We start from the raw sequence: 22,601 nt of genomic DNA, 5'->3' as shown, positions 1-22,601 counted from the left end.
TACTGTCTCCTGTTTGTGGATGAAGCACTAAAAGGCCAAGGTTTTGAGTTCCTGACCCCACTGCAGTGTCCAGTAAGAGGTGCTATGATTCTGGACTCTGGCCCTTCAGGATCGAGTTTGGTGACCCCTGGTGTAGAGTAAATGTGATGATACTTGAAGCAACTTTTTGAGCAATGTTACCGTCAAACGGCAAGCAGGTTAGATAAAAACTCCTAATCTGCTGATTATTAATAGTTAGTAAGGTAGTTGTTCAGTTTAGTTATGGAGTGGATTAAGAAATCTAAAATATGGTCATGCAGAATAAGGCATTAATATGTGCTTTACAACTACAAATATTGCAATATGATAGTAATATGCATGCAAATAAGCAGCTAGTTAGTAGAGATAATTGGTCTTTAAAATGTTACCAAATAATCAAATCCGTCAGTTTAAAGGAACAAATTGTTTTAAATAAACAAGGGCAGATTGACTCTTGAAGCTCCATCGTGTTTGTGACTGAACACTGAAGACTGTCGCATGTATTTTTGGAAATGGAGAGAAGCATTTCTCAGTGCGGTTAAAACTCTTCGTCTTAATTTAACACTGAGGCAAATCTCCACAGACGTGACGGCGAATTGGAGTCAACCGACCGTAACACAGCTGCTATACATACACACACACACTCATATACACTCACACACACACACACACACACACACACACACACACACACACACTCATACACACACACATACACACACACACTCACGCACACACACACACACACACACACACACACACACACACACACACACACACACACTCATACACACACATACTCACTCACACACTCACACAACACACTCACACACACACACACACACACACACACATGTTTGTCTTTGTGTAAAGTGTGTTCATCCCATAGGTGTAATGGTTTTTATTCTGTACAAACTGTATATTCTATGGTCCTTCACCAACCCTACACCTAACCCTAACCCTCACAGGAAACTTTGTGCATTTTTACTTTCTCAAAAAAACTCATTCTGTATGATTTATAAGTGTTTTGAAAAATGGGGACATGGGTTATGTGCTCATAAGTCACCCTCTCCTTGTAATACCTGTGTCATACCCATGACATTATACACACACACACACACAGTGACTAGATGAGACTATATCTGTGATGCTGGACTGATTCTTCATATGATTATTTTAATGTGATTAATGTTGTTTAATTGTTTTCATGATAAAACCAATTGTATTTAATTCACTAATAATTTAATGCAGTTTTAGGTGTTTATGCACACAATTAAACTCACTACACAACAGGTGCATGAACACATACATTAGTTCTAATGATAATGAATCCAGATGATTCTAAATGCTTAATTAGCAGAAAGGCACCCAAACGATGTCCACACACAGTCTCTCAGTAGAGTCTCACCTGTCTTCAGTCTCTTCATGTTTCATTCACAGAAGATCAAGTAAATCAATGTGCAATGTGATTCGTCATGTCACCCTTATTTTATTTTTTATTTTATTTTTTTACATCTTTTTTTATATCTATTTTTATATATCTATTGCTTTTCTAGTAAATTGACAATACATGTTAGTGTTAACTTACTGATAAACCATGATTTCTGTGTGAAATGTTGCTACTCTGATTTTAACCTCAGATAGGTGTGTGTGTGTGTGTGTGTGTGTGTGTGTGTGTGTCAGTTAGTGAATCAGATCAAAGTGTTTGTGGAGCTGTGCAGTGAGGCCTGAGATGAAGATGTGTTCATGAAGAGTTTCAACTTTGCAGTTTCTGACTGTTTCCACTCAAACTCCAAAAGAACAGAATAAATGTTGCTTGACTTGTTTATATATTTCAGTTTGACTGTGTGAGAGAGAACTTTTACAATGTTATTCAATCATGATGTAAGTTGTGCTTCCTTTTGGTCGAGATCCAAGAACCTTCAGTGTCTGAGGCTGACCAGAGAGAGAGAGAGAGACGGGTGGGGGGGCTCTTATCTCATGCCTGCAGGCACTTTTTTTTACTCTTATCAACATCACCATATTGTACAAGTACATCCTCCTGTCCAGCAGAGAGCGGAAAGCTCTCTCTCTCTCTCTCTCTCTCTCTCTCTCTCTCTCTGTCTCTCTCTCTCTCTCTCTCTCTCTCTCTCTCTCTCGCCCAACACTAGTTCAGCTCAACTGGTATCCAACTAGAGCACCATGTCTGATGGTGATGGGTGGGGGGGCTGATGGAGAGAGAGACGGCACACGTGCATCACTTCTACATCAGTGCGTGTTCCAGTCGTCCGTCGTTCCTGCAGTGAGGTCATCTCTCCAGATCTCTGGTCTCCACTGAACGCTGGAGAAACTTGTGGAGAACAGCACTCAGGAACAGGAAGGAAGAGCGAGGAGACGTGTGGAGGAGAGCGAGGGTGCAATCGCTTCACAGACGGAGTGAACGAAGACAACAGAGAAAGTGACCACAAACACGGTGAGTGACCGACGAGATCTCAGACCGCAGCAGACGCTTGTTTGTCAGATCACCACTGATTCTATTCTCCGCTTACTCTTCATAAGCAATGCTGACACTCGGGATAACTTCATACACTTATTCAGAACTACTGACACACATCTTGGATATAACATACGAACAAACTCATTTGCGAATCATAAAGTTCTTGTAAGCTGACATGGACGTTAAAGACTCGACGACTGAATCAGACATTTGGAAAGAGAGAGAAATGTCGGAGGAGCGGTTGGAAGAAACGTGACCCATGAAAAGCGTGATGTTTCCTGCGAGTGAGCATCTGAAGACACATGGAGCTAACAGAAGGTCAAGTGTATGTTTTGTTAAGGATCAGACTGGAGTAGACTGTTATGAAAAATAAAGTTCATTAAACTGGACAGAAAGAGGAACCAAATGTGAGGAATAACAGCCGACATTTAAAAGAGGGAAACATGAAGGAAATCCTTTGCAGAAGCATGTATTAAATCGCTCTCTCTGTGTGTGAGGATGTTCATTGATCATGTCTATCAAAGCAATAGATTCATCGATCAATCAGTGACTCACATCAGAACTAATGGTTAGAGAGCAGGACGACTGACGTGTGATCTTTGCATAATACAACACAAGCGAGCACTGTTAGCAGCTGTTGCTGGAGAACTCAGAAAAGCGGATACTCATTTGTTGTTTTGGTTGACATTTGTACCAAATGCAGAAAGACTTTTGAGATTTCTTACTCCTTCCTCAGATGAGCTGTCATGTCCACTACATTATCTTCTGTTCTCTTTGATACAGTGAATGTTTTAGCAGTGAATGTGTTTGTGTGAACTGAACTTGATGAAATGCTCGATAATTGTGACTCATACAATGTATTGTTGTCCGTTTCTACAAATATCCCTGTGATACTGATGACTGCTTCTGTGCTGCTTCTGGACACACATTACATACTAGCTACTGACCAGTGGTAGTTCAAAGGTGTTTACAAGGTGTAGTGAACTTTTCTTGATTTGGCAAGCTGTTTTGAAATCCAAAAACCAAGTCCAGTTTATTTGTAGTTTGTTTCAGGAGTTCAAAACAACCAAATGTAACTTTCCGAAAAAGCTTGCTTCATACGGCAAACTCAAACTTAGCCCTGGCCTGTTTTTGTTTGAAATGAAGTCACACTAGTTTGTTCTTCATACACTGGGGACATTATATTATCATAATGTGACTTCAGAAGCTCCTGCCTGTTTGAAACCAAACTGTTTTGTTGTTTCAGGACCATACAGAAGCAGATTATTCTGCAGAATTCCACACGAGGAGCGATGAGAAGAATCTGAGAACATCAGGAGAACTCCTCAATCTCAGATCATGATGGAGAAGAGTGATCCGCCCGTCTCGCCCTCCTCACCGTCTCCATCTGTCCTCCAGCACATCAGCCCTGCTCGCATGAGTTCACCTGATGCTAACACGGCTCGTGACGCAGAGAGCCGAACAGACACCACGGCCAGCGCAGCGGAACCAGAGGCCATCGGAGCCGAGACGGACCAGACGACACCTCCCCGGCCGAGCCCCCCCGTCACATCCACAGAGTCGAGTGGAGAGTGTGTGTCCTCATCCTCCTCGTCCTCGACCTCCCTCCCTCCCAACATCCCGGTCATCAGCCTGGCTCACAGTAAACCCCCCCTGCCTCCCCTGTCCATGCTGTCGGCCCCACTGAGGGCCCTGCACCCCGCTCCTCGCCTCCCGCACGGCCCCCCCGAGCTGAGACTGGCACACCTGTCCTCACTGTCCAGCCCTGGACCCCCTGCGGCCCTCCTGCCTCCACCCTTCCTGCAGACACACCCCTTCATCAGCAGGTGAGGCCAGTTCACACCCACAACTGATAACACTCTTATATTCCTTCATATGACCAGAAGAAAGAACTTTTCTCCATTTGTGAGTTTCGTGGTGGGAATAAATCAGCACCTGAGTGATTGAGTGTTGCTATGAGGTTGCTAGGGTGTGCTGGTGGCCACTAGGATGTTCCTGTGTTCTGGGTTGGTTAAAGGGTTCTTCAGCTGTTTTCTGGTGCATCTGGTCAGCACTCTCTCCTCATCAACACATGATTTGAGGAATCATTCATTTTAATGCGTTTTGACTGTTAATTTACACGAGAATGGTGTTTTTGGGGACTGAAAATGCATAATTTTGAAAACTGTTTTCAAAGTGCATGTTTTTGAAAATGACACCGTTATCTTTTCCGTGTAAACACCCAAAACGGGATTGAAAACGTAGATGTTATGTGCATGTGTAGTGCGTTTTAGGTATGTAGACATGCGCAGTACTTATTTTCAAGGCAAGCCAAGTCCGAACAAACAGTGGTGGAGTACATGGTCCTGTTGTTCCTGTTTAAGAGTCTGCTAACGCTTCTTCAGCAAAGTGTGGATTTACTTCACCAATATTACAACCAACAGTGGAGACGCATCATATACAACATATAATTATCACTTCCCTACAGGTACTGTTTACTAACAAGGTGACTGCGCCAACTACTGGCCTGGCATACGTAATACAGCGTTTTTGGACATTTTCACGGATATGTGTAAAAGTGAAACGTTTTGAAAACGTGTATGTGCAAGGGGAAAACTTTTCCATTTTTGACTACACCGTTGTCATGTAAACGTAGCCTGACTTAGCATCAGAGTAAAGAAAAAAATATGCTAGGTTCTCTTGTAGACCAGTGACTTGCTGAACCTCAGTATATCTACAGCTTGGTCTTTTACTTCCTTTAGTCTCAGTTTTGTCTGTGCTGCAGAAAGAATTAAATCAGATCAATCTGAGCTGTACGGCTGTAATGAGAACAAACCTGTGACCGTCATGTTTGTCCAATCAGTCACAGATGGTCATCAAACTCTCAGGACTGCTTTTATAGATTAGTTTTTTCCTCATTCATCTCCTTATGTTGCAGTGTTTTCTCTTTTCTCTCTCAGCTCTTTCCTTGGACCATCTGGGAGCTTTGGGATCTTCGGGAACGCTCGTATGAAGAGACGGCCCTCCACACACTTCGAACTGGATCTCAATGATGGTACATCATTTCATTCATGGATGTGTAACTTACTGTGAAGAGACCGATGTACAGTTTTTACTCTCTTCTCAAGCCTTGGTTCATCATTGCCATAGATGAAACCATATGAATCCAGCATGTGTTGATGCTCCAGCTGTATCTCTTGTGTGGTTTTCCTTCAGGTCCTCCTCAGAAGTTGGCTCGGCGTGTCTTCACTAACAGCCGCGAACGCTGGCGGCAACAGAACGTAAATGGTGCGTTCTCTGAGCTTCGGAAACTCATCCCGACCCACCCGCCTGACAAGAAGCTCAGCAAGAACGAGATCCTGCGCCTCGCCATGAAGTACATCAACTTCCTCGTCCAGCTGCTGAATGACCAGACGAGTGACCAGGTGTGTAAAGGCACGACGGAGGGTCAGGAGCGCCGGAAGAAGGATGGAAGTGAAGCTTTGGGAAACAGCAGCTCTCCGTCCCGTAAAAACAGAGACTCCACGGACTCCATGACGGTGCTGACGGCGTCGTCGGGCTCCAGTTGTTGCGGTGACACGGACAGCGAGGAGAGCACGGGTCCACGGACCTGCGGCATCGAGACGAAACACGGCAGCAGCGGAATCACGGAGAAGGTTCAGGAACAGATCCTAGCAGTCACAGCGAGTAACTACCAGCGGTGACCAGCACTAACCAACCTCGAACTGACACGCATATAAACTCTCATAGAAATCTTGTGTGGAATGACCCATATTTACTTTTTGTACATTTTTGGATTGGGTTTAATCTTGGCTTGTATTCTGGATCCATGTTTCATGTGTTGAGTTAGCCGTGTCACGTGGTTCTTCATGTCTGCAACTTCTCCATTTAATTTCCTCTCACTGATATTTCAAGGAGTTGTACGTGCGGCTCAGTCAGGGAATAAATAGAGTTTGTGGGTTCCTGGTGTACCTCGGACATCACATCTACCACTGTCTAAAGCATTCTGACGGGATTATTTAATAATGTATTCATCTTTTGAAAGCATGAATGCTAAATGGAGTGAAATGGAGACTTGCTGGTTCAGTGTTCCTCTGTCTTGGTTCCCGTGGACATCTGAAGACCTGCAGCATCTTCAGGAGAATCTGATGGGGAATGTTCTGAATGCAGCTCACATCACACTCTGATCACAGTCTGCTCTGGATTATCTTTGTTTGCTCTGTCTGTAAGAAGATGTAATTATATGGCTTGCATTCAACTGATTTTGGTCTGAATAAATTAAACATGATCGTTTCAGATTTTTGTCTAGTTTTCACTTCCCAATAAATGTAGGAAGCTTTTAGCACGGGTGCAACATAATGAAGAGCAAGGGATGAGCCAATGCTATCTCACGACCAATTTGTACGTATTTTACGAGGTGGATTATTTGTACGAATTTGTAGGACCTCACTTGTACAATTATATATGATTCGTCTAAACCCCAGTGACGGTTAGTTTTAGGGGCGAGGTTAGGTGTAGGTCATTCGTACAATTTCATACGAATTGTGCAACTCGTAAAATACGTACGATTTGGCAACAATCATATGAATTTGTACGAGTGTGGTCGTATGAATTTGTACGAATAAGCCACCTTGTGAAAAATGTATGAATTGCCGTGAGATCGGGTTGAATGAACATTACGCGTGTAAGTGATCCACAGACGATGATAGGAAATGTAGTTTTGAGGCAGAAGCCTGAGTTTACGAACTGGCTAAATGTGTTTTAGCTGCACTGCTGTTCTTCATCAACACAACACAACTATAAACACAATGAACTTTGTTCTGAGTGAATCTGACTGGTTGCTATGTTATTGTCCATTTCTTTTTAATAGTACAGTCAGTCATTGGAGGGTAAACGTTGCTTCAACCAGTCAAGTGCTCACTAACTCCGCTGATGCTGTAAAACTCTTGTTTTATTGCATGCAGTGCTGCAGCGGAGGGTCAGTGTCTGCGTCTGTTCTCGACTCGTTCTCCAGGGTCAACATGTCTTCTGCACTTATTGTGTCCCTCGGAGCAGATGGGACATCCTCTGGTCCTTGTGTGATGAGGATTTTCCAAGATTTTTCAGCACAGAGTACTGGGACAGGAAAATAATTTTGTTTAAAAAAAGGCCCGTCCTGTAGCCGGATGCAGTTTATCCATGACAGAGCCGTGAGAATACAAGCGCATGGAAAAACTGTGATGCTGTTCAGCCATGCTGGCCGAGCTGTTTTTCCCACTGCAGCTGTGGCAGCGGGAGTGTGTGGGGTCAGAGGTCAGCTGTGGGTTTGACTGCTTCTCGTCTCTCTCATCATATCAGGTGTCCAGGAAGCGCCTACAGTTGATGCTGTCTCATCGCCAGCCAACCGACTTCCTGACACGGACCGCTGGTGGCAGCACAGTTATGAAAAGGTGGGAAGAAAGAAAAAGTGAAAATCATCCTCTCCATTTCAGCTCATCCGTCAAACGCACACACTCCTGAGAACCGCATGGCAGGAAGGGAAACTTGCATAACACTAATTCACGGTTGAATGACACGCCACAAATGCCAGAGTGGGCCTCAGGACGCGGCGTGTCACACATAACGGGACGCACACACGTAGTTCAGGGATATGTGAGTGTTTCCCGTCTCTCTGTGCTCTGATACCGAGGCCTCTGGGGGGGGGGGGTAGACGGCTGGTGTGAGACACCGAGATAAAACCCCCCTGATGCCCCTGGAGCAGGGCATTGTGGGTACCACACCCTCTTCTCTGGCACTGCGCACGGCCACCTGCACGGTTTCATCATGCCTGCAGTGGTTGCCGCGGTTACGACATCCCTGATGACACGGAGCACTTCCTCTGGCCAAGGTCACACACACACACACACACACACAAACAGACACACACACACACACACTCACTGGTTGGGTAACACTGTACTGTATGTGTAAGAACACCAGTGTTAGTGAAGTCTGGACACATGACACTTACTGTTAACCTGCCGAAATGATGCTGAATGTTCATTTTGGAGACTAATGCAAATATAATTGTGCTTTTGAATTTCACTTAAAAAATAAAATTGAATAAAAATGGTATGAGTGAGCATCAACAACATTATTGGAACTGCAGGACACAACATCCACCCACATGAAGAAGATCAAAGATAGAAGTTTGGTAACACTTTATTTTAAGGTGTCCTTGTTACACGTTACAGTTATTTACTATTATAATAATTAATTATGCATAACTGCATGCAAGTAACCCTAATCTGAACCCTAACCTCATAGTAAGTACATGTATTTAATATTACTCCGCATTTAAATATATAATTACACTGTAACAAGGACACAAGTGTAACCCACTTTATTTTACAGTCCTGTTCCACATGTACATATAATGTCATTCTTATAGTGATTACCCTAACCCTAACCCTAACTGAGTAATAACTAGGTACTAACCTTAAACTTAACCCTAACCCTAACCCAGTTATTTATATTACCATTACTTTTCTAAGTACACATACTGTAAAACAAAGTACCATCAAAAGTTTTAATGTAACACTTTGTCACACCAAAATGACCAGCATGTGATTTTTATTGAAAGCTTCACACACATCAGATCTCAGAGGATCACTGCAGTCCTTTAGATCTTCAGCTTTGAACCAGGTTTGAAGCTCCTTACTACACATTACCATTGTTCTTAAAGTGTAAATATGACTTGTTTACATCACAAAATTATAAATATTCCCCAGTCAGTCTGGAACATGTATAGTGATAAATTACAAACTCTCCCTTTATTCCTTTCAAGAACAGAAAAAAAATGTTTTTTGGTGTATGTATAGTTACACAATTGGAAAATACAATGAACAGACTCACTGTTGAAACCGATTTGCTCTTGTGTTTATGAAACTCTTGTTGAAGAATCAGTATGTACAGCACATTCAATTTTGAGTTTGTACGGACTAATATGATACAAGAACAACAACCACTGAGTTATTTTACAGTTCAAACTGATTCTCCAGAGCAGTTCACACTGTCTGTCATCTGTCATCACTCAGTTTTTTGTTTAATGAGCCTCCGTCTCCCGACCTCAGTGACCACAGAGCCCAGCACTGCCCCTACAGCGCCTCCTACAGCTCCAGCGAGGAACACTCCCAGCGCCGCTCCGGTCAGAGCTCCCACGGCCAGCAGCTTGGGCACACGTCCCGCACACGAGCTCGTCGTCTCCCACACGGAGCGGAGCAGCGACGGAGCCGGTGCAGCTGAGTCCAGACGGTTGCTCTTCACCGTGGACGTCACTTCCTCCTCTTCCTCTTTCAGAGCATCCAGAGAGTGAGGCAGGCTCTGTCTGTCTCTGTCACGTGGTCGGTCTCTCCTCACAGTCGAGCTCTCCTCCTGGTTCTGCTGGTGGAGCGAGCAGCTGTAGAAATCTCCTCCGCTCTCCTTCACCGTCTGCTGCACCTTCTCCAGAAGCTCCTTCACGCTGCTGCTCTGCTGTCCGGCTGTGTTCCCACGCTGCAAGACATGGTAGCGATCGCCGCATCTCTGCACCAGCTCCAGCATCTCTGGCCGTTGGGAGGTGATGTACGCCTCCACCTTCTCCACGGCCTCCGCCCCCCCCGGCAGCAGCTCCGAGCGCGTGAAGAGGACGATCGTGTGCCGGCGGACGGCGTCAGGTCCGAATACGCCCTCCAGTGCGCTCAGGGCCGGCAGCTCGGAACGAGCGGGTTGGTCAACAGGGACGCAGAGCAGGAATGCATGAGGGCCCGGGGCCAACAGAGCCACACATGAAGAGATCTGAGCTTTCACCTCCTCAGGAGAACTCTCTGACTGAAACCAGTCCGGTGTATCCACCACTGACACCTGAAGGAGACAGAAACAAGCTTTGATCCCGTGTGTCCTTCAAACACACGGTCACTCAGCTGGAGAACTGTGTAATACTGACCCGTGTGTCCTCCACCAGCGCTCGGCCCTTCACACACCGCTGAGAGCCCGCCGCCAGATCAAACTCCTCACGACCCAGAATGATGTTCCCGGCCGCACTCTTCCCAGAACCACGGCGTCCCAGCAGAACCAACCTCAGCTCAGGTAGAGAAGAGTCATCCAGAGGATCAGAGGAGGAATATGATGATACAGGAGAGAGAGTTTCACTGTCGTCCGAAACCTTCTTAAAAGTGTGATGGACTAGAATGAGAAACATAATTAAACGTCAGTGTCAGTTTTCACAAACTGGTTAGTCCAGGGTTCAGTCCAGTAGATTCTATCTCCAGCACACTTGCCTGGAGGTTTCTATAACCCTGAAGACCTTGCTTAGCTGAATCAGGTGTGTTTAGTTAAGGTCAGAGCTGAACTCTGCAGCCCCTTGGCCCTCCAGCAACAGGTTTGGACACCCCTGGATTAGTGTGTACTAGTGTGCATGTGTGTGACATTCTGCAGTGTTTGTGCTCCAGACGTTATGTGTCTTGTTGAGGAGAGGTTAGGGCTAGCCTAGGTGTTACATAACCCTAACCTTAAAATGACTAGGAGCACCAAATCCCACAGATGCTCGCCCGAGCCGGGAGATTACAGACCAGATCACAGAGTCTCTTTTAGTTATAAGTGAACATAATATGAACCTACTGGTGTTGACGAAGCTCTGGCTGTACTGGACCTCGGGCACCTCCATCATCTGACTGAGAATAGCTCCCTCTAGAGTCACACACAAATATAACATCTTATAAATGAGAATCATTTCAAGCATACAATTCTTTTGTCTTCCAACTGGCAGCAACACATCTTCAGAATCAGTATTTGCATGATTAGTTCATTAGATCAGACATGTCCAGTCCTGCTCCTCGAGGGCCACATTCCTGCAGAGCTTGGCTCCAAGACCCGGAAGCTTCCAGTGATCCTAAAGAGCTAGATCTGCCGGTTCAGGTGTGTTTAACTGCAGCTGGACTGAAACTCTCCTGGAAGAAAGCCCTCCAGGAACAGGATTGGACACTTCTGGATCAGCTGAATGACTTTCATGTGTTTGTCCAGTCATCTGATTCGTATCAGCACCTTTGTTGAGTTTGAAGCTCAGGCTTTTCTCCAGCGGTGTGTGTCGGGTGTCTGTGTCCACACACTCACGCTGCTGTGACTGAAGCCCATTGATCAGGCGTCTCTCAATCGTTCCATCACTTCCTGTTTCTACGGTGTGTTTGTCAAATGAATTGATTTGTGTTTGTTTTCCTCCGATGCTTCTGCTCCACTTCGTGTCACTTGCTGCACTGAGCTTCATCTCTGTTTTCTCCTGCTCTCTGACGTCTCTCCCATGTGTTTCCTCGTCTCTGAGCAGGTGAAATCCTCCGTTCCTCCGTACCATCTGCTCCACCTGAGACACAGGAAACAGCTTAAACATTTCTCAAAATCCTAACAAATTGTCAAGCATAATCATCCCATCCACTGCAGTCTAAATTGTAAGATCAAAAGTCCTTTATTTCAGCATCATGTTGACGTCTCGATATAAATATGTTCAGTAATGCCTCCATCGCTCTTGGTGTCAGATGAAAAAACACTGTGATGCAGTGCAGACGAGTCCAAATCTATGAGCAAGTGTCCGTGCTCTTGGTCTTGTCATGGATTATTTGGATTGGGTCATTTGGATTTGGACTAGAATTAACTGGACTGATAAATCCATAAGTCCGTCAGTCCTAAAGATCAGAACTAGACAACAAATTAGACCAGTCCAGATCTGCACTGCCCAAGAGCAGATTGTAAAGCCCGATGGAGTCAACAGTTTCTAAGATCTTTGTAAGCTTATGATGCTTTTGAAACACACAACCCAGGGGTGTCCAGTCCTGCTCCCTGAGGGCCACTTCCCTGCAGAGTTCAGGTGAGTTCCTCTAGGAGCAGGACTGGACACATCTGGAATAGACCCTGAGAGGCTACAGAGGTAAGCAGAGGACGCTGTATCCCAGTCTCAGTGGCTTACCTTCTCCAGCAGAGCGAGGACCTGCTGTCTGTCGTCCGGTCTACGGTTACTGATCACATGACAGCGGCCATGACACCTCCTCACCACCTCCTGAAGCCCCTCCTCCTTCCCCAGGTACTGGTCCAGACTGCGGCCCATCAGGTATTCTCCACAGGTGAGCAGCACCAGCGTGTGAGCCAGCACCGACGGCCCGAACATGCGCTCCAGCTGATCCGGGATGCGCCGCTCCACCTCTGTGAACTCCCCGATGGGGATGAGGATGAGGAAGACGCAGGGCCCGGAAACACTGGAGCTGAGGAACCGCCGGGTCTCCTCACAGATGTCAGCCTCCACCTCCTGACCGCGCCAGTACCAGCGGGGGGTCTCCACGATGCTCAGCCTCCTGCCCTCCGACAGTCCTCGTCGTATCTGACTCACTCGGGAAGAGGCCGAGGGGCCCGGGGCCGAGCTCTGACCCAGCAGGGTGTCCGCTGTCATGGTCTTCCCACAGCCGATGCTGCCCACCAGAACCAAACTCAGCTCAGAGAGGGAACGGTGAGAACCAGTCCCCCGCTCCACAGAGACTAAAAACAAAGACAGAACCATGATCACAAAAACAGACTCTGGAGACACTTAAAGTTGTGTTTTCATCCATCCCACCCATAGCTGCTCACAGAAGCAAGCCCCATACGAGCTGCTATCTTTGCTCATGAATTCTGTCTACACATTGGTTTGAGCCAATCAGCTAGATTTCATGTGATTAATGACTCTGGGTGACGTCCTGCCAACACTGACTGACCATCACATCACAAGATAACAAGAGTGTCAGGGCTTCAGTAGTCAGAAGACCGGATGGATTTAAGATCATAACACCGTAAGAGCCTCCAGAAACAATCAGACACTGAGAAACATCTGCCAGAACTACAATATTTCTGAAGCTTCAGCGCCTCGTTCCTTGAACATTTGTAGAAAAATTAAAACATACTTTCTAAATTTTTAGACTTCTAAAATAGTTTCAGACTCTATTTTGAGTTTTATGTGACAAACATCTCATGTTGTCTTTTGTCCTCAAACATTCCTGCATGAGACACCCGTCAGTCCAGTTACACGGCATTCAGCACAACACACTCACACTTTCACACACACAGCAATAACTTCAACAGATCAAATCATTTAACTAGTCTAGTGTGTCCAGTGTTTCTCCTCAGTTATGAACAAGACACGTATAATACACTTATGTAATGAAATGAGAAATTTTAAGTCCATTCCAAGCTCTTATTGTGCTGTGTAAGAACATGAAGATGTGAGAATCAGTGATTTAACACGAGTCTTACCCTGATCAGAGAAATCCATGCGTGTGTCAGTGAGGTCAGTGTCTGTCCGTCTCCCTCTCTCCTGATCTCAGTGTGAAGTGTGTGTGTCTCCGCTCATGTCTGTCAGAGATGCACCACACCTCTCGTCTCCTCACCTGCAGCTGTGGGTGGAGGAACGGTCGCACTCCATGTGTGTGAATCACAGCGAAGCAGCCGCACCCAGACCCACCAAACCTGCATCTGCCACTCGCCCGGGGAGTGTCTCGCCTTCAGCTGCTCCAGTTTCCACCCGAGCTGATGGAAGACGACTGCAGGGTCTGCTGGAGTCCTTCACACAGGACGTGCTGGAACACAAGCATCTGAACCCAGTCTAAACTGGTTTGCTGGTGTTCAATTGTAAAGGTTAATCTAACTGGTCTCCCCAAGTTTTCATTTAATTTCTAGAGACCTCATGAGCGGAGTTTCATCTAGCTTTTGGGAACAGACTGTGTAACCTCGATCAATCTGAGGAGACGCGCTGCTTTGATGCTTCTAGTGCACAAAAGTCTGTTTTGACAAAGGTTTCTGTTTTGAACATCAGTGACGTGTTTTTATTCAGGTAGAGCGAGGTTAGGGTTAGCTTTTAATGATCTTGCCCGGTGAGATTCTCTGACTCGTGAAATTCACACTAATGTCTGTTGTAACACTGAGAATGCTACACATTTTTTTCATATTCTTAAACTGACAATATTTCAACATACACACAGAAACTATTCTTAAAGACAGCCCACTCCAGAGTTAAAGAACATACTAAAATGGATTTTATTGAGAGAAAAACAACAGAAATACAAAATCAACATTAGGTCAGATAAAAATGGAGCGCAGGTTTAAGAAGCAGGTTAAAATTTGAAGTGTGTGTGAGTTGATCCAGTGCAAAACTGTGCAAGTGGTAAAGTCTTTAGTGGATGGTTGGATCAGAGCCGCTGGAGACGCTGAGGGACATCAGGACGAGGACGAGTCCGTCACAGACCAGGCATCACGTATGCGATGTTGTCCAGAGTGTTTGACTGATCACAAACAGACACACACACACACACACAGGTCAAATCGTTCCTGATGCTGATGTCAGTGGTGAGACAGATGTGTGTGTGTTAAGGTCAGTACCAGCACGTGATGTGGGCAGCCGTTGAGTTCTGGGAGCTGAGTGGTCAGACAGGCCAGAGGACCCAGAGCACACAGGACCGAGTCCAGCAGAACCGACAGAGAGCCGGACACCGTCACCATGCCCTGAGACACACACACACACACACACACAGATGAGTTAAAGTTGCTGATCAGAAAGCACACAGCTTCAGTATGAACCACTCTCAGAGTAAAGCAGTGATCTGTGTACGAGCTGAGGATAACGTGCTGCAGCTACAGTTCACATCAAGTTCACAACATTTCAGAAGCAGTCATCACAAATAAACGCTTGAGGGTTTGAATGTTAAGATTTTAAGATATATTATGGAAACAATGTGAAATAATATAATCAAATATATATATTTTTACAGTACAACAGTAATTTACAACAGTAATATTTCTCTTTTATTAAAATTCTAATACAAGTAACTAAAATAAATAAAAGTTAAAATATTCTAGTAATATATAATAATAATAATAATTAGTAGCAGCGGTGTTCAGTAGGGTTGGTACAACACCAGTGTGACCATTAACTGACCTCACAGAACTATGAACATGCAACAAATATGAGCTTACATTATATTACCATCTAGATACAAGTATGTGCTTTATGACTTCAGGGTTCAGCTGACACACACACACAAAAAGATTTGCACACCCCTGTGTGAGAGTGTGTGTGAGAGAGTGTGTTGTGTGAGCGTGCGTGTGTGCTCTGTGTGTGTGTGTGTGTGTGTGAGTGCGTGAGTGTGTGTGTGTGCTCTGTGTGTGTGTGTGTGTGAGCACCTCGGTCTCCTGCAGTCTGCGTCCGATCAGGCTCAGAGACTCCCCCAGCAGCTGCAGGTGTGCGGCGGCGTCGATGGGGTCCAGGTCTGGGTCTCTGGTCGGGGAGGATGCAGCTGTGTGTGACACTGATCCGTTCTGAGCTGGATCTGCTGCTTCCTCTCTCTTCAGCACCACAGCGCCTCCTGCAGGAGCCACACCTGAACACCAACACCAGACACTTCAGTGACAGCGCTGAGCTGAATCATGTGACTGTCTGAGAGCTGCTGACCTTTGACCCTGCTGCCGTTCTTGAGCGCCCGGGACGCGTGCTGCTGTTTGACGTGCTTGACGTGTTTGCCGCTCTCAGACTTCATCTGCTTCCGCTGCAGGTACTCGGATCTCTCTCGCCACACCTGAGAACCACCAGCCCATCATCAGTGACACACAGACACACACACACACACACGTGCATCATGGGTAATGATGATCCTCAGCACCTCTTTGTCTCCCTCGGGCAGCTGCTTCCAGGCATCAGCCAGTCGTTTACTCAAATCCCCAAAATCTGAGCTCAAATAAACAGAGAAACACACCGACATGAAATAACCCCTCAGCATTTCCCTCCAGAAGCAGACACTGTGCTTGTGATGACACGGCTCCAGCTGTTTCACCGTCCTGTGATTCAGCTCATTAACATCCGCATTACCACCATCATCTCCATTTACAACAATATTTCTGTCTTAATTTCTATGGTTAAACCTACTAATATTATTATTATTGTTATAATTATTATTATTACTATGATGACAAAAACAGACATTATGTTTTGTAAAAACAGACCATTTCAGGATGAATGTAACTGGTGCTGATGCTGTTCGCCTGATCATCGCTCATACGGCAAACAGCAAGCTCAAATCTGATTGGCTGATCCCTTCAGGTATTCATAGTTTTGATTGGGTGCTTAATGAACTCTGTTTGGTCACTTTGTGCTGCTAATCAAACATCTACATGAGACACAATCAGGCTGATGATGAAGATGAAGATGAACCCACCGAGGCCCGGCTCTTCCTCCAGAATGCTGATCCTGTACTCCTTATAAAAGATCTGATACGCCGTCAACACCTTCTTCTTCTGCAGACACACACACACACACAGAGTGAGACACACACACACACACACACACACACACACACACACACACACACACACACACACACACACACACAGTGTTTCTCTTCACCTTGTCTTTGCTCTTGCGTCTGCCTCCGTCCTCTCTCTTCCTCTTCTTCTCCTCGTGGCTGTGGTGATCTGTAGTGCTAGCGCTCCATTCTGTGCTGCCATTGGCTGAGGACAGAGAGGTCAGAGGTCACGCGAGAGCGGCACACAGACGTTCAGAAGTGCTGTGTTTGTTCGTACCTGCCGTGGTTCTCTTGGCTGCTTTACTGCTGTGTTTCTTCTCTCGTGAACGGTCGCGCTCCTTCTTCTTCTTGCTCTTCTTGCTCTTCTTCTTCTTCCTGCTGCTGTGAGACGAGGATTCGTGGATCGTGAGTTTCCCAGCTTCACTCTCGTCACCGGAGGACGAGCCGCTGCTGTCGACCACATCATGACATCCGCCGTAATGACCTGACGAACATCAGCAGTCTGAGTTAACCTGTGAAACCACTGAGCAGCTAGAAGATTACACACGATCACTAGAGCGGTTCACTATAAACACACACAGCCTGAAGCACAAACTGAACCAGAAACACTGATCTGCAGCTGGGACGTGCACTGGCCTGAAACTCTCACTTTCTCTCATTTTCATCAGTTTTAGTGATCTCAACATTCTTAAATCCCAAGATTGTTAGACTGAGGTTTTCAGATGATGCACAAACAAAACTTCAGGTTCAGCGTCTGATCAGGGAGTGTGTGAGCACGACTCGACAGCAGCAGCAAAAGCACATGCACAGTAAAATGTAAAATAAAGTACTACGGCTTTAACTGTTCAGATGATTTCAAGCTTTAATTGGCTGAAGACATCAGAGCACAGGGCTCTGTTAACACCAGGACGCTCCACATAAATATTTCTTATTTAATGAACAGTGAGAGGCTGAACTGTCCCTCTAACGAAGCACTGACTCCTCCTGACGATCCACTGTAGACCTCACCTTCCAGCTCCACCTCCTCGCCCACCACTGGCACCCCCTGCGGCTGCTTCCTGGAGGAGGCGGAGTCTCGGGGGTCCTTCCTGCGCTCCTTCGAGGGGGGCGGTGCGGAGGTGGAGGTCATGGCCTGCAGGAGACCCATCGCCGTCACGGCTGTCTGAGTCGAGGCCGTCGGGTCCGAGAGCATCAGGGGCGAGCGCTTCTTCTTCTTGTGATGAGATCCAGAGCTGCTGTGATGATCTACAGAGAGATAACACACACACACACACACACACACACACACACACACAGGTCTCCTCTCAGAACTACATTACCCATAATCCTGAAGAGAGAGCAGGGAAGTGTTGTGTGTTCTGAGAGCTCTACTCAATATACTCGGTTTCACTTCCAAACAATCAAGTGAAATGATCTAGTAATTCACCCTGCACTGGTTAGATCGATGAATGGAAACAAGAGTCACACACACCTCTGTAGAAATGATCCTCATAGTGCTTCTTCTTCTGAAACTCACTGCCAGTGTAAACAGCATCAGTGTCCTGCGAAGAGCAGAGTTCAGTTTCTACGAGAAACACACGCTGAAATCTGAGATGATGATGATGATGATGTACCTTCAGCCATTTCTTGGAGGTCTTGCGCACCTCTGCGTCAATGATCTCTTCTTCTCTCAGCAGATCTTTGTAGGATCTTCTCTTTTCTCTCTGACTGCGGCCGGCGACCAGACTCACCTCACCCTCCATCTACACACACACACACACACACACAGTGGCAAGAATAAGTTTGTGAACCCTTTGAACATATTTTACACAAACTATGGTCTGATCTTCATTTAAGTCACAATTATAGAAACACACAAACTACTGTACTTTTCACTCTTTATTAAAAACAGTGAGTGGTGAAGTGAGTGGTTGAAAGAGCTGTTAAAAGGGTTCATTAACGTCTTGCAACTGTAAACAAAAACACATTGTGTTACTAGTGTGTGTAGTCGTGTACTTGTATGTGTATGTGTTTTAGTGTGTATCTGGGTGAGTATGATCGCGTGTGTGTGTTTTTTTAAAAGTGTATTTGAGTATGAACGCGTGTTTGTGTTTTAGTGTGTATCTGAGTGAGTATGAACGCGTGTTTGTGTTTTAGTGTGTATCTGAGTGAGTATGAACGCGTGTTTGTGTTTTAGTGTGTATCTGAGTGAGTATGAACGCGTGTTTGTGTTTTAGTGTGTATCTGAGTGAGTATGAACGCGTGTTTGTGTTTTAGTGTGTATCTGAGTGAGTATGAACGCGTGTTTGTGTTTTAGTGTGTATCTGAGTGAGTATGAACGCGTGTTTGTGTTTTAGTGTGTATCTGAGTGAGTATGAACGCGTGTTTGTGTTTTAGTGTGTATCTGAGTGAGTATGAACGCGTGTTTGTGTTTTAGTGTGTATCTGAGTATGAACGCGTGTTTGTGTTTTAGAGTGTATTTGAGTGAGTATGAACGCGTGTTTGTGTTTAAGTGTGTATCTGAGTGAGTATGAACGCGTGTTTGTGTTTTAGTGTGTATTTGAGTATGAACGCGTGTTTGTGTTTTAGTGTGTATCTGAGTATGAACGCGTGTTTGTGTTTTAGTGTGTATCTGAGTATGAACGCGTGTTTGTGTTTTAGAGTGTATTTGAGTGAGTATGAACGCGTGTTTGTGTTTTAGTGTGTATCTGAGTATGAACGCGTGTTTGTGTTTTAGTGTGTATCTGAGTATGAACGCGTGTTTGTGTTTTAGTGTGTATCTGAGTATGAACGCGTGTTTGTGTTTTAGTGTGTATCTGAGTGAGTATGAACGCGTGTTTGTGTTTTAGTGTGTATCTGAGTGAGTATGAACGCGTGTTTGTGTTTTAGTGTGTATCTGAGTGAGTATGAACGCGTGTTTGTGTTTTAGTGTGTATCTGAGTATGAACGCGTGTTTGTGTTTTAGAGTGTATTTGAGTGAGTATGAACGCGTGTTTGTGTTTTAGTGTGTATCTGAGTGAGTATGAACGCGTGTTTGTGTTTTAGTGTGTATCTGAGTATGAACGCGTGTTTGTGTTTTAGAGTGTATTTGAGTGAGTATGAACGCGTGTTTGTGTTTTAGTGTGTATCTGAGTGAGTATGAACGCGTGTTTGTGTTTTAGTGTGTATCTGAGTATGAACGCGTGTTTGTGTTTTAGAGTGTATTTGAGTGAGTATGAACGCGTGTGTGTGTTTTAGTGTGTATCTGAGTGAGTATGAATGCGTGTTTGTGTTTTAGTGTGTATCTGAGTGAGTATGAACGCGTGTTTGTGTTTTAGTGTGTATTTGAGTATGAACGCGTGTGTGTGTTTTAGTGTGTATCTGAGTATGAACGCGTGTTTGTGTTTTAGTGTGTATTTGAGTGAGTATGAACGCGTGTGTCTGTTTTACTGTGTATCTGAGTATGAACGCGTGTTTGTGTTTTAGTGTGTATTTGAGCATGAACGCATGTTTGTGTTTTAGTGTGTATTCGAGTATGAACGCGTGTTTGTGTTTTTTAAAAAGTGTATCCGAGTATGAACGCGTGTGTGTTTTAGTGTGTATTTGAGTATGAACGCGTGTTTGTGTTTTAGTGTGTATCTGAGTAAGTATGTACGCGTGTTTGTGTTTTAGTGTGTATTTGAGTATGAACGCGTGTTTGTGTTTTAGTGTGTATTTGAGTGAGTATGAACGCGTGTGTGTTTTTTTTAAGTGTATTTGAGTATGAACGCGTGTGTTTTAGTGTGTATTTGAGCATGAACGCATCTTTGTGTTTTAGTGTGCATCGGAGTATGAACGCGTGTTTGTGTTTTTTTAAGTGTTGTGAACGTGTGTGTGTATCTGAGTATGAACGCATATTTGTGTTTTAGTGTGCATCGGAGTATGAACGTGTGTTTGTGTTTTATTAAAAGTGTATTTGAGTATGAACACGTGTGTGTTTTAGTGTGTATTTGAGCATGAACGCATGTTTGTGTTTTAGTGTGTATTTGAGTGAGTGTGTTTGTGTTTTTTTAAAAGTGTATTTGAGTATGAACGCGTGTGTGTTTTAGTGTGTATTTGAGCATGAACGCATGTTTGTGTTTTAGTGTGTATTTGAGTGAGTGTGTTTGTGTTTTTTTAAAAGTGTATTTGAGTATGAACGCGTGTGTGTTTTAGTGTGTATTTGAGCATGAAGTGTGTATTTGAGTATGAACGCGTGTTTATGTTTTTTTTAAGTGTATTTGAGCATGAATGCGTGTTTGTTTTGTTTTTAAGTGTATTTGAGTATGAACGCGTGTGTGTGTTTTTTTAAGTGTATTTGAGTATGAACGCTGTTTGTGTTTTAGCGTGTATCTAGGTGAGTATGAACGCGTATTTGTGTTTAACGCGTATTTGTGTTTAACGCGTGTTTGTGTTTTAATGTGTATTTAAGTGAGTATGAACGCGTGTTTGCGTTTTAGGGTTTATTTGAGTGTGTATTTGAGTGAGTATGAACGCATGCTTGTGTTTTAGTGTTTATTTGATTGAGTATGAACGTGTGTTTGTTATTGTTGTTATCCTCTATGCTAACACGCTAACCGGAGAAACTTATAACACTATTAGTGATTCACAGTATAATTCAGATAAACTGAATCGCCCTTAACTGAGAAACAAATTATTAAAGCCGTATACGGTCGTGATAAAACGTAACTAAATTAATTTAAGCACAAATTTCGTCTATTACCTTCATCAAATATCAAGCGTCTCCTGCCGCCATCTTGGCTCTGCGCGGTCAGTTTCTCGCTCGTGTGACGTCATCTCGCACTCGCGCGCCTCCAGCGGACAGGCGGAAGAGCGCCGCGGCTCGACGACCGGAAATTTTTTCAATTCTTTAATTTGTGGAAGACACACAAAGATGAAATACCTGACAAAAACATGCTCCTGAACGAAATATCTGCATTTAAATATGGATAAGTGACAGCAGGGCATATCAAGAGCGGGGATTTCTAGTGGATTGTTGTCAGGTAACATCTATGGTTTGAGTCTTGACCATTTTCACAGGTGGTCAAAATTAGAATTTAAAATGCATTGTGAGAAAATAATTATAGAGTATTGGGACAATGTGTATCTGTAATTATTTAGTTGATCTCTGGCATCTCATTGGTCCTTGACTTTGAGCCAGTAGTATTATTGTTCATAGCAGAGGACTCTCTCTACTTGATATATTTTACAGTTTGTCTGTGGATATAAGATTTAGTTGGCTTTGCATATACATATACTAGAAAGCCACAGAGCAATGAAAACACAGAATTCAGTGTACAGTTATTAAGAACATTATGTACAGACAGACAGCGCTCTAAATTGCCAGATGCATTCAATGCCAGATTTGGTCCATCACTGTCTGTCTGAAGTGTTTCAGAATGTTTGCCACACACGTGATTGTGAGAGATGGTCAGCTAATGTTTAATCTTGGAAAATGTTTCTGTCCAGCCATCCGTTATAGGCTGGAAATTCGATGAGAAAGAGAAGAAATGTATTTGCAATAAATGCTGTAAACTGAGGATTATTATTCTTCTGTACAGAACCGCAGAAGAACTGATGACGACACGTCAATCACTGCAACACGTCACGTGACTTAAAATACCGATCACAATCATTCTAGACGCAGAGCTACATTTGTCTGCATGTTTTTATAATCAAGACTTTTTAAGGCTTTTTAAAGACCTGCGAATAGGGGAAGTCGTGGCCTAATGGTTAGAGGGTTGGACTCCCAATCGAAGGGTTGTGGGTTCTAGTCTCGAGCCGGACGGAATTGTGGGTGGGGGTAGTGCATGAACAGCTCTCTCTCCACCTTCAATACCACGACTTAG

The 22,601-nt window shown here is 44.6% G+C and overlaps 3 protein-coding genes across 4 annotated transcripts; 1 reads left to right on the top strand and 2 right to left on the bottom strand.

Annotated features, from left to right (window-relative positions):
• Window positions 1-2,135: 2,135 nt before the first annotated feature.
• Window positions 2,136-6,771, top strand: lyl1 (LYL1 basic helix-loop-helix family member). 2 transcript variants are annotated; one of them, XM_052599040.1, is made up of 4 exons: window positions 2,136-2,470; window positions 3,741-4,320; window positions 5,434-5,528; window positions 5,690-6,771. In XM_052599040.1, the coding sequence occupies exons 2-4, from the start codon at window positions 3,833-3,835 to the stop codon at window positions 6,175-6,177; spliced, it is 1,071 nt and encodes a 356-aa protein (XP_052455000.1). In that variant the 5' UTR covers window positions 2,136-2,470; window positions 3,741-3,832; the 3' UTR covers window positions 6,178-6,771. The 2 variants fall into 2 exon arrangements, with proteins under 2 accessions (XP_052455000.1, XP_052454999.1); XM_052599039.1 differs by lacking the exon at window positions 2,136-2,470 and adding an exon at window positions 2,478-3,468.
• Window positions 6,772-8,819: 2,048 nt separating this feature from the next.
• On the bottom strand, window positions 8,820-13,992 carry LOC128015314 (uncharacterized). The gene is made up of 6 exons (XM_052599038.1): window positions 13,739-13,992; window positions 12,426-12,988; window positions 11,513-11,825; window positions 11,090-11,158; window positions 10,416-10,654; window positions 8,820-10,333 (listed from the first exon to the last, which is right to left on the bottom strand). The coding sequence occupies exons 1-6, from the start codon at window positions 13,755-13,757 to the stop codon at window positions 9,521-9,523; spliced, it is 2,016 nt and encodes a 671-aa protein (XP_052454998.1). The 5' UTR covers window positions 13,758-13,992; the 3' UTR covers window positions 8,820-9,520.
• Window positions 13,993-14,494: 502 nt separating this feature from the next.
• LOC128015312 (HMG box-containing protein 4) lies at window positions 14,495-21,611 on the bottom strand. The gene is made up of 12 exons (XM_052599035.1): window positions 21,476-21,611; window positions 18,390-18,518; window positions 18,248-18,317; window positions 17,785-18,021; window positions 17,054-17,260; window positions 16,878-16,981; window positions 16,690-16,768; window positions 16,138-16,202; window positions 15,930-16,053; window positions 15,662-15,858; window positions 14,861-14,983; window positions 14,495-14,763 (listed from the first exon to the last, which is right to left on the bottom strand). Exons 1-12 carry the CDS (start codon window positions 21,479-21,481, stop codon window positions 14,719-14,721), a joined length of 1,386 nt encoding a protein of 461 aa, XP_052454995.1. The 5' UTR covers window positions 21,482-21,611; the 3' UTR covers window positions 14,495-14,718.
• Window positions 21,612-22,601: the final 990 nt, after the last annotated feature.

This window comes from Carassius gibelio, chromosome A6 (assembly GCF_023724105.1).
Source record: "Carassius gibelio isolate Cgi1373 ecotype wild population from Czech Republic chromosome A6, carGib1.2-hapl.c, whole genome shotgun sequence".
In the NCBI taxonomy this organism is placed as follows: Eukaryota; Metazoa; Chordata; class Actinopteri; order Cypriniformes; family Cyprinidae; genus Carassius; species Carassius gibelio.
Note: the sequence above shows the minus strand (reverse complement) of the source record. Positions and strands in the feature narration are given on the sequence as shown.

Bases quoted from the DNA above. Each gene is read 5' to 3' on its own strand.
- LOC128015314 (XM_052599038.1), bottom strand. The intron at 11,826-12,425 runs GTAAGCCACTGA...CCTGTGTCTCAG, and splicing joins TCCTCGCTCTGCTGGAGAAG to GTGGAGCAGATGGTACGGAG. The intron at 10,334-10,415 runs GTCAGTATTACA...TGTCTCCTTCAG, and splicing joins CGCTGGTGGAGGACACACGG to GTGTCAGTGGTGGATACACC.
- lyl1 (XM_052599040.1), top strand. From the start codon at position 3,833: ATGATGGAGAAGAGTGATCCGCCCGTCTCGCCCTCCTCACCGTCTCCA. The intron at 4,321-5,433 runs GTGAGGCCAGTT...TTTCTCTCTCAG, and splicing joins ACACACCCCTTCATCAGCAG to CTCTTTCCTTGGACCATCTG. The intron at 5,529-5,689 runs GTACATCATTTC...GTTTTCCTTCAG, and splicing joins CGAACTGGATCTCAATGATG to GTCCTCCTCAGAAGTTGGCT.
- LOC128015312 (XM_052599035.1), bottom strand. The intron at 18,318-18,389 runs GTACATCATCAT...TGCTCTTCGCAG, and splicing joins CCTCCAAGAAATGGCTGAAG to GACACTGATGCTGTTTACAC. The intron at 16,203-16,689 runs GTGGGTTCATCT...ATTTGAGCTCAG, and splicing joins GGAGGAAGAGCCGGGCCTCG to ATTTTGGGGATTTGAGTAAA.